At 37.5% G+C, this 10961-nt stretch overlaps 1 protein-coding gene across 1 annotated transcript; it reads left to right on the plus strand.

The window, feature by feature from the left end:
• The first annotated feature begins 1586 nt into the window (after positions 1 to 1586).
• On the plus strand, positions 1587 to 10825 carry LOC100366429 (superoxide dismutase [Mn], mitochondrial-like). Its single transcript, XM_002741756.4, has 5 exons — positions 1587 to 1728; positions 7449 to 7648; positions 8822 to 8938; positions 9555 to 9734; positions 10068 to 10825. The coding sequence occupies exons 1-5, from the start codon at positions 1700 to 1702 to the stop codon at positions 10208 to 10210; spliced, it is 669 nt and encodes a 222-aa protein (XP_002741802.1). The 5' UTR covers positions 1587 to 1699; the 3' UTR covers positions 10211 to 10825.
• The last annotated feature ends 136 nt before the right edge of the window (positions 10826 to 10961 follow it).

A 10961-nucleotide genomic window follows, 5' to 3' on the forward strand; every position in this document is an offset into this window, starting at 1 on the left:
TATCCAAATAATGAAGCTATACAACAACAAAATTTGGAAATTAAGAATATTTACTCCTGGGGAAACTAAAACATATAAATATGTTAAACATATAAATACATATTAGATATCGCTATTTCAAAATTGTTGTTGTACACATTTCATGGAAAGAAGCGAGAAAATATTAGCTTTCAGTGAATCTATCATATTTGAATACGGTGATGTCATGTGGCAATACATTATAATAATTTACGTTTACTAGAACCGATGCCCCAAACGTGCCGTTAAATACCTTTAGCGTTTCGTTTCGTACTTTAACCACGGTTACTAGTAACCGTGCTTTAACTAAGTAATACATTTACTGCGAATTTGGCATATTCTGCAGCCCCATTACTGGTTGTGTGTTGTCACATTGTACGTGTGTTACGTAACTCCTTTTGTATAGAAGAACAATAGCCAGTGGAATATTTGTTTTTCTCCAAAATACATGAATCATATAAGAACAAAAAGTATACAAATAATATACTATTAGTATTTAATAAAAAAAAATGATGTATGGTTTTTAATGGTTAGCATGGCATGACTGTTGTGCACACTCATTGAAAAATGTGCACATGCTGTCAGCACGTAATAAGCTCGGTTATTAAAGGGCGGCAGACGTCGCGCCGCGTCCTGTTTGATATGGGACTCGAAGCGACGTATACAACGCTTGTAAAATACATTGTTCATTCACATGAAATTCGAACAGGCGCTGCGAAACAGGAAACTATAAGGGTATGTAAGCTTTGTAATGATGACAAATGAGATAATCCGGTATAACATTTATTTTATTCTTCATATTTTTTGAATAAGATTTTGGGAAACGTTTGTCAAAACAAATTCTAATCTTTTTCACCTGATTTAGGAAATTTAGGAATGAAAGACTAAACAATTTACATATATAAAGGCTTTTATAGTAGTACTTTTTGCTGTTGACGTGTATGCTTTTTGAAGCGTTTCTAAGACTTTATAAATAAATATTGTTATTTGTTTACGGCCATCTCGTGTTTACATGTAAAGTTTACATGTCCATTGCCCATGCGCAATTCTTTGGAGTAAAGATAGCACAAACTTATAAACAGCACGAATGTGATAGAATTTGGTGTCAGATTCATATCACATGATTGGAATTATATTCAAATTCGATTATGGTAATCACAAACTATCTTATTCATAGTTTTATAAAAAAATAAATTTAAATAGGAGGACATGAACCTGAGTCGCTACCTGAAATGTGTATAATCAATATACTTGCACAAGATTCTTGCAATCATTTACAATCAACATTGCGGAGGATTTATATGTCTTAGAGATTTAATTGTACTTCTTGTGTTTTTTTTATTAATTTCAATATTGTAACGAGGATTGTTATGTGTTAATACAATCATTGATCAATAAATCTGCATGATCGTGTGATCACATGACAATAATTATTAGACTTTATTTAAAATAGTTGTTTACATTTTACATATTTTTTTCTTTATCAAATTGAGAAAGGTTTTTACTCCATTTTGTCCTACAGCATTTTTGGTGGGGAAAATGCAATCCAGCACCAATCCGATGATTAGAATCCAACGCTTCGAATCTGACGTCAGCTTCAGACTTGAAACATTGTGCTTGAAATAAAGCGTGTGCTCAGTCTGATTAACACAGTTGCCTGATAACTTCATCCAAATTCATTATGCTTTGCAGAGCTGCAGTCGCTAAGAGGTAAACATGAAACATTTTATGGTATTTATGTGAATGGTCGATACGTGATAAACACCAATGATTTTTTGCGGGACTATTCTAATTTTAATTTCAGCCAGTCTAGCATTTGTCATACAACCCCGGCAGACAGCCATTGAACCAGTTGACCCAAGTCTGACCCAAGAACTGTGTCAGGACTGAATCTGTTTGAATTCGTTAAGGTTGATGCTAACTTTCCCAAATATTAACTCGAGCTTTCTGTCGAGTAGAGCTATTGTATTTTGTGTGCATTGTATTTACCAGTACGTCGCATGGGACTCCACTTCGAAAATGACGCGTCGCTATGGCCACTGCCCTTTAAAATCAGTAAAATGAACGCAGCAAATAAATAAATACAATTATAAAAGAGTTTTTTAAGGCCCCCTCACCCCTAACTTGAACCGTAACACTCCAGCCCCAATGTAATTCAAATAATTATAAGTGACTCAAAGAGGGGTGTATACAATTGAAATGGAGGAGGGGTACTAGAGGGGGTGGGGTTAGCATTTGATTTATGAGAGAGAGGGCCCTAAGTAACATTTACCCTGGGATATTTACTCATCTGGTTTATGAATACAGTGTTCATATTCAGTACTCTAGTACAGAAAAATGTTCGCCCATGAGACCAAATTAGAATAAAAGACCCGGCAAGGACATCAACTGGTGAAATGATGCACGTCGCTGATAATGCCCACTTTATTGACCAATCAGCATTTTCCAAAATGCCATCAGTATTTTCTTTGTGTATCTTTGTTTGGTCAAATGCATAAACTTAAGGGCTTGCTGTTTGTGTAAATGAAGTCTGTCCATATTAATTAGTTAATTTGCATAATAATTAACTTGTGAGCTTGTATTATTTTTTATCATAGCAGTTTGGTTTATTATTAATTTATGTCAACCTTACAAAGCAGTATGAGCAAGTTGCGACTGAAATGGTTGTATGTTTGTTGTTCTGAATTGGTAACATCTTAGAAGTATTATAGCATTTCAGCTATCACAGATGCAGTTATACTACCAAATAGAAGTCAACAACACTGAGGTGTGTTGGGTGGGTGTATGTCGTGTTAGGATGGCTGAAACACGAGTCAATACTAGACAGATAACTGGACGAACAATATTTATTACAAATCGGGCGCCATATTACAAGTAACCAAACTGAGCATGCTCAAAGCAATGCCTTATGGGAAAACTATAGGGCTTACACCACATCTCCCTTTCTTTATGTTTAGTCCACTGTTTGCATATGTATATGGCTTTCAAGTGTCCTAAAACAAGCATAAACGATTCTGCCAAACTAGAAAGTATAAAATTACATCGAACGTGGAACTGTAACACAGGAAATATTTCGAACTAGATAACTGTTTAACATATTGGCTCATGCCAAAATAACAGATAGGGAATAACAATCCAACTACAGTTTCTGCAATATGAATACATGCATGTTAAGTGTCAGTATACTTAGAATTGGGTTTGCATACTCTGCCCGAACGGGTTATATAGGGGCGTTTCATAACACTAGTATCAAATTTAATGGGCTCTGTTACACTATGTGATTTTACTGGAGAGTGTATTTTAGGGTTTCTAAGTTCAGTATTGTCTGTTGCAGAGTCTCGTGGAGTCTTCACACTGTCAGCTGGAAGTTTATTCAGTTGAACACGATTTCTGCGAAAACTACCAGTAGATGTTTTCACCAAGTATGATCTGTCATGTACTTGTGATTCTACTATTCCACTTTCCTTTCGGTCTGGAATCCATACTTCACCTCCCGGTGGTAGTAGTGAAAGTTCTTTGACTCGATGACGACTGTCAAAGTTTGTCTTTGTACGAAGACGAATATGTTCTTCCTTAGATCTTAGCAAATTGCGATTAGGAACAACCGGCTCTAGATTTTCTGGCACGACTGGGAGTTTGGTTCTGAGTTTGCGATTCATAAGTAATTCTGCTGGACTGAATCCGCAAGCGAGAGGAGTACTTCGGTAGCACAAGAGAGCGGCATATGGATCTTTCGCTGGTATTAGCATTTTTTTGAGAGTTGCTACAGCTCTTTCCACTTCACCGTTGCCTGAGGAATGTCCGGGGCTCATGGTTATATGAATGAACCCATAGTCCTGTGCAAAGGTACTAAATTCTGTAGACATGTATTGTGTGCCATTGTCACTAACGACGGTCTCAGGGACACCATGTCTTGCAAAGATTGATTTCAAGTGATTGATTATTGTGTCACTTGTCAAATCAGAGAGTTTTGCCATTTCTATAAATCGAGAGAAATAGTCAACAACTAGTAGATACCAATTTTTCTTGTAGTAGAAAAGGTCTGTTGCTACTTTTTGCCATGGGCGAATCGGTAATATAGAAGGTTTCAGCGGTTCTATCGGGTTTCTGGAGATCTTACTGCAAATACTACATCCCCTCACGAGGTCTTCAATTTGACGAGATATCCCTGGCCACCAAATAGACTGTGAGACACGCTGTCGACATTTCACGATTCCTTGGTGACCTTCGTGTATACGATCTAACATGTCTATACGCAATGACGAAGGAATGAATATGCGTGAGCGGTATAGTAGGAGACCATTTACTATAGTGAGATCAGAGTTATATTGCCAATATTGTTTCAAAAGTCCATCTTTCAGCTGACTTCTGTCTGGCCAGCCCTTGTTGATATACACACATAATTGTTGAGTGAGTTCGTCTTCACGTTGGTGATCGAGAATTTGTTTCAATCGTACATCTGTTGCAGGGAATCCCTCCACTACTTGATTTACGTAAGCATCCATTTCATCATCATCAAATGGATCGCTTGTAATCAAAGACACGTTAGATATCGGAGCTCGTGATAGAGTATCTGCGATATACAGTTCCTTACCAGGGACGTAGTTAATTTGATAGTCAAATCGCATGAGACGCATTCGCATTCGTTGGATGCGCGGTGGCAGTTCATCAAGTGCCTTAGATCCCAATAGTGCGATCAAGGGTTTATGATCTGTCTCTAGGGTGAACTTTAGTCCTATCAGATACTGTTCGAAACGATTACATCCCCAGGTTGCAGCTAGAGATTCTTTCTCAATTTGCGCATAGCGAGTTTCGGCTGGAAGTAAAGATCTTGATGCGTACGCAACTGGCTTCCAAATATTATCATTATCCAGTTGTCTCAAAACTGCACCAAGCCCATATGAAGAGCTATCCGCTGATACACAGGTTTCGCGAGATGGATCAAACATCATCAGTGTTGGAGTTGTACAAATCAAATTCCTGATTGTTTCGAACGCTTTATCTTGAACATCTCCCCAATACCATGGTTGTTTGGTTGATAGTAACTGTCTGAGTGGCTCTGAGTGAGTTGCCAAATCTGGGAGAAATTTACCAAGATGATTAACCATCCCCATGAACCTACGAAGATCGGATATATTTTCGGGTTTAGGCATACGAGAGATCGCTTCCACTTTCGAAGGATCAGCCTTGATACCATCTTCTCCAATCACGTGACCAGCAAAAATGATTTCTGGTACTCTGAATTCACATTTGCTACGATTTAGTGTCACACTATGTTCAACAAGACGATTAAGTACTTTATCTAGTCTCGCATCATGTTCTGCTTCATTTGCGCCGAAGACAACGATGTCATCCATCAGGTCTGCTACTCCTTCAAGACCACTTAACATACTGTGAATTTGTCGTTGATAGTGTTCGGGAGCGGAGTTAATACCGAAGGGTAGACGCTGATAGCAGTAACGACCAAATGGTGTAATGAAACATGTGGCTAATTGAGAGTGTTCATCTGCGAGTCGAATCTGGTGGAAACCTCGATTAGCGTCAAGCTTTGAAAATACTTTCGCACCAGCCATCTGACCCAGAACGTGATCTACGGTAGGAAGTTGATGTCGTTCGCGTTTCACTGATTCATTTAATTTAGTGAAATCACAACAAATCCGAACACTTCCATCTTTCTTTGGAACAACGACGATTGGAGCGCACCAGTCAGTCGGTTCGGTGACTTTACGTATGACGTTGAGCGATTCTAGTCTCTCAAGTTCATCCTTGACTCTTGGCAAGAGTGGTATAGCAATACGGCGAGGTATTGGAACTGAGTACGGTTTCGCATTGTCCTTTAACTGGAGCTTATATGGATGGGGCATTTCACCTAAACCTTTAAACAGTTGGGGGTAATCCTCGATACTACCCACATTGAAGGATACAAGTTCGAGATTGCAACTGGTGTCTCGTCCCAGTAGTGATAACCCATTGCCAGCGATGACGCATACTTCGGCCTGTGTATGATTATTTTGACTTTCAATGTTTGCTTGAAATGACCCTAGTGTAGATAGTAGTTTCCTATCAGGCCCTCTAAGTACACGTTGTAGGGGTGTGAGGATTTTGTCTTTGAAATGTTTTTCATAAACATCGCTAGAAATAACATTAACGTCTGCACCTGTGTCAACACGAAATCTGAGAGTGGTACCGTCTACACTGAGATTCACATACCCATCACCTGACTGTCCACCTTGGCCGATAAACCCTAGAAATGCTTAAGGTTTGTCATCTTGTGTTATACCATGTACATTGGTAACGTTTGATTTGCTAGTCTGCGATGATCTACACACAGCAGCATAATGACCACGTGTTCCACACTTTCTACAGTCTGCATTTCGAGCTGGGCACCTTTTATGGTCATGAGTCCCTCTACCACAATAGGAGCAAGCACTGTCACTGGATGTGTGACCTTTGACCCTGTTCTGAGTGCTCTGAAAAGTAGACTGTGCAGTGAAATTACGTTTCTGGTACTTTTTCTTAGCAGGGTTATTACTTTTATTAACAGAACCAACAACTGCATCTGTACCATGTGACATATCTTTATCCATAGACTGTAAACGAGCAGTAGTCATTTCATACGTGCGACAAATTTCAAGTGTCTTCTTGAGAGTTAGCTCCCGTTCATACAGTAGTTTTTTCCGAATAGCTTGATCAGTAACACCAACTATTAGACGGTCTCTAATCAGAGAATCATGTAGATTGCCAAAATTGCAATTTGAGGCAATTTTCAACACTGCTGCATAGAAATGGTCAAAATTCTCATCAGGTTTCTGAACACGCATATTAAATAGATAACGTTCGTAAGTCTCATTTGTCTGACCGACGCACAATACACGCATTTTGTCCATAACGATTTCGATATCTTGTTTGTCACCTTCACTGTCAACACTGAGCGAGTTGAATGCTTGGAGTGCCGACTTAGAGAAACATGTGAGTAGAGTGGCAGTACGTAGTTTCTTGTCTTTCTCGAGAAGACCTGAAGATATTTCATAGTTTGTCCATACCTGTTCAAAAAGTTCCCAGTCAGCAGCGCGACTTCTATCATCAGAGAGGTCCAACTTGTCGGGAAACGGAACGTGAGAGCAAGATGTCATTTTTTTCCGTGATCCACTAGAGGTAGCGAGCGTATGGAGTACTGTAGTGTTACTTCAAATATTCAGGTCCACTTCTGACACCATGTCGTGTTAGGATGGCTGAAACAAGAGTCAATACTAGACAGATAACTGGACGAACAATATTTATTACAAATCGGGCGCCATATTACAAGTAACCAAACTGAGCATGCTCAAAGCAATGCCTTATGGGAAAACTATAGGGCTTACACTGTAGTTGTACAAATGTCTTTGTAAGCAAAACCGCTTAGTACTTATTTGTTCATATATAATTTACAGATTGGTTACCAACCCACCCATGTTGGCATGTCTATCCACCAGGCTGGCACACACATTACCAGACTTGCCATATGACTATGGTGCATTATCACCTGTTATTAGCAGTGAAATTATGGAATTACATCATAAAAAACATCATCAAACATATGTTAATAATTTTAATAATGCTGAAGAACAACTCAAAGAGGCAACAAATAAAGGTATAGTATTAAATTCAGATGTTTTTTAGCTTCTGTCTGTCCATGGTGGTCATTTTTGTGCTGAAAAATCATAAAAATCAAGCATTTCTGGCATTCCTGAACCAGATCTTGGTCATTTATGGATTTTATAGGACCTTGATGCATGTCATTTTGTCTTTCAAATCGGTTTGAATATGGCTGACTAGTTACCATTTTGTTAGTCCTCGCTCGGACGAAGCCCTTATACCTAAACGTGTCCGCAGCAGTTTCTCGGAGATGACAGGGCCGATTTGGATCAAAGTTGGCATGGTGATCATACATACTGGGATATAGGTGCACGTCATATTTTTTTCCGTAATTGGAACAAATATGGCCGGCAGGCAGCCATTTTGTTTTTCATGATACCCATGCCTACTTTCCCATGAATGTAATGAACATTTCTGTTTAAATTTTGTACAAACACAGTATACCAATAGATACATCAACATGAACATTATTTTTGTAATTTGATTCAATATGACTGCCCAATGTCCAATTCTCATGTAAAAGCACTAAATCATAATATTTTACAAATCCATCTCCTATTAATGGTTTCAATCTAATCTCAATGACTTCATCAGCATCAAATTGATATGTCAGATTACAAAATTTTGGACGGGACTGTGTCATTAACAATGAGTTGTTTTAAATGAATGCAGTTCTATTGCCATATTTTGACTGATTATGTTCAAATTGTATATATTGATTAAACATCATGTCATAGATATACAGATGTATCCAAAATGGACGATTTTGATTTAATTAATGCTGTTCGGGGACAAGTACTTGTTTGACAATCAGATACAAGATGAATGTCAATCATTTAAATGTTAAAAAAGTCATAATAGTCAGCACCTTCATGCCATGGCCATGCGCCTCTTACCCTGGAAAGCAGATCTTTTGGCAACCATAAAATTCTGATTGACCAGGGATCACATGTGGCCAGTCTTCAATTGTGACCTGTCTAATAGTAATTTTGGCCCTAAGGAAGCCATAAAATGCTACATTTTAACTTAGAATTATCAAAAACTCCACACCCTGGTAGGGAGAACCCTATCTCCTATTTCTAGAGAAAAAAAACAGATAAACAAAACTATATATGTTAAATTTGATAATTAATGAGGACTGTGCCATGCATGGCTTGTTTATTTGAAGGTGATATCTCCAAGATTATTTCGTTGGCACCAGCTTTGAAGTTTAATGGTGGTGGTCATCTTAACCACTCAATTTTCTGGAAGAACCTTTCCCCTAATGGAGGTGGCCAACCATCTGGTAAGTATATAATCTTTCCTCTAATGAAAAAGTGGCCACCCATCGTGTAAGTCATGTTTATAATAACTTTATTGCATTCATACATAGAAACATAATGCTTAATACAAAGGTAAAGGGCTGCGGTCGTCACAGCGCGCATGTGCAACATTTGTGTTGATAAATTTCCCACAATCCAATGTTTTCTTTTAATGGAAATCACAAGTACAAGTTTTGACCTGGGCACTAATTACCACCAATGACTTCCTTGATATTTTGCAATCACCTAAAAAAAATACCCAATTAATAATTTATTTAAGGCTTGGTAACGTCTCGGTTTGTACTCGTTGGTTTGTGCAAGAGTCCAAGTCGTCATGTTTGTTTTTACAAGACCCATATCTTGCGTATACGTAGTGTGACGACCAACGCCCTTCATTAGCAAAAAAAATAAGTTGTGATACTAAAAAAAGAAACTAGAAAATGGGGTAAATAAAGTAAATGTTATATCTAGGACAGCACTTCTTGAAATATTACTCGTTCTATATATAGTATGAATGTGTGTAAATTTTTGGCTATAAATGGAAATGCAGTGTGTTCATCATGTGATCATGCAAATAGGCATAACATTACTACTTTACAGGTGATCTCTTGGAACAAATCAACAAAGATTTTGGATCTTATGATAACTTTGTAAAAACAATGAGTGCTAGCACAATTGCTATTCAAGGATCTGGATGGGGTTGGTTAGGGTATGACAGGGCCACAAGTAAATTGGTAGTGGCTACATGTGCAAACCAAGACCCACTGCAATCTACCACAGGTATGTTAACTATCCATCTGTTTTAAAGTAAATTATGTATGAAAACAGGGATTTATGGATTGATCTCTGTGCACATGTGCATGCATCGGTTCGTATCCAGCTATATCTCTCACCGATTAAGTTCAAACAATCGTATATTCAACAGATGTTTATCAAATCCAAAATGGCTGTCTGGCAGTCATCTAGTTTAAGCGAATGCAGTTCCACAGATCTATATCTCATACATGCCTGAACCAATCAAATTTAAAATTCCATGCATACATTACACATCTGATTATATATCTTGCGTCTACAATGAAAATTGACAACGCCTTGTTTTGTCTTTTATTACAGGATTGGTACCATTACTGGGAATTGATGTCTGGGAACATGCCTATTACTTGCAGTATAAAAATGTCAGACCAGACTATGTGAAAGCCATATGGGAGATTGTCAACTGGAAAGATGTGTCTGAAAGATTTGTTGGTGCTAAATAAATAATAAAAGTGTAATCCCATTTTATTCGGTACATCCCCTATTCCATCGATACTATTGTATAATGGAAATGTAGGCTTACCAAAAATAGGAGTAATGTAAATAATAAGCATATAAAGTGTTTTTTTCTGATTGTTTAGTCAATGCAAGATTTTTGAAAATAATCACGAGTATTCTATTTTAAGAATGGTGCATTAACGAAAGGGCCAAATTAAAGGAACAGTTTTGGGCTTGCTGTGGTTACTCAATTTATATTCTACACGACATTGTACCTAGAAATAATCAATACATGGATACAAGTTACTTTAAAATGAATCTTTCAACTTCAGTGAAAAAACAGGGTTATATAAAATTGAATATAGGTGCTGCATGTAAAATGAAGTGATTGTGACTTTTAAACATCCCTTGGTGATTTGTTTTGTACTACCACTGGATGTGTATTTCACATTTGTTCATGGTCTAACCAAACTTACCTAGCAGATGTTAATGTCGGCATACATATTTATCTAATCATTAGGAATGTGTTTTTTTCTTAAATTACATGAACATTAAATGTTAGTGATTTCTGTTTTTCAGTAGTTTGATTGCATTGCAAATAAAAATTCATGTTGTGCATACTCTTTTTGTATTTTACTTGTTGTATTTACAACGGACGGACGGATGGATGGACAGACATGCAATACATGATAAATGTAGCTTATACCAACAATTTTTAAGATGCATGTATACAAATTTGATGCCTACGATGAAGAT

The sequence above is a fragment of the Saccoglossus kowalevskii genome, chromosome 11 (genome assembly GCF_978046115.1).
Source record: "Saccoglossus kowalevskii chromosome 11, keSacKowa6.1, whole genome shotgun sequence".
NCBI lineage: Eukaryota > Metazoa > Hemichordata > Enteropneusta > Harrimaniidae > Saccoglossus > Saccoglossus kowalevskii.

Coding starts and splice junctions, on each gene's coding strand:
- LOC100366429 (XM_002741756.4), top strand. CDS start 1,700: ATGCTTTGCAGAGCTGCAGTCGCTAAGAG. Junction 1,729..7,448: donor AGAGCTGCAGTCGCTAAGAG/GTAAACATGAAA, acceptor TATAATTTACAG/ATTGGTTACCAACCCACCCA. Junction 9,735..10,067: donor CCCACTGCAATCTACCACAG/GTATGTTAACTA, acceptor CTTTTATTACAG/GATTGGTACCATTACTGGGA.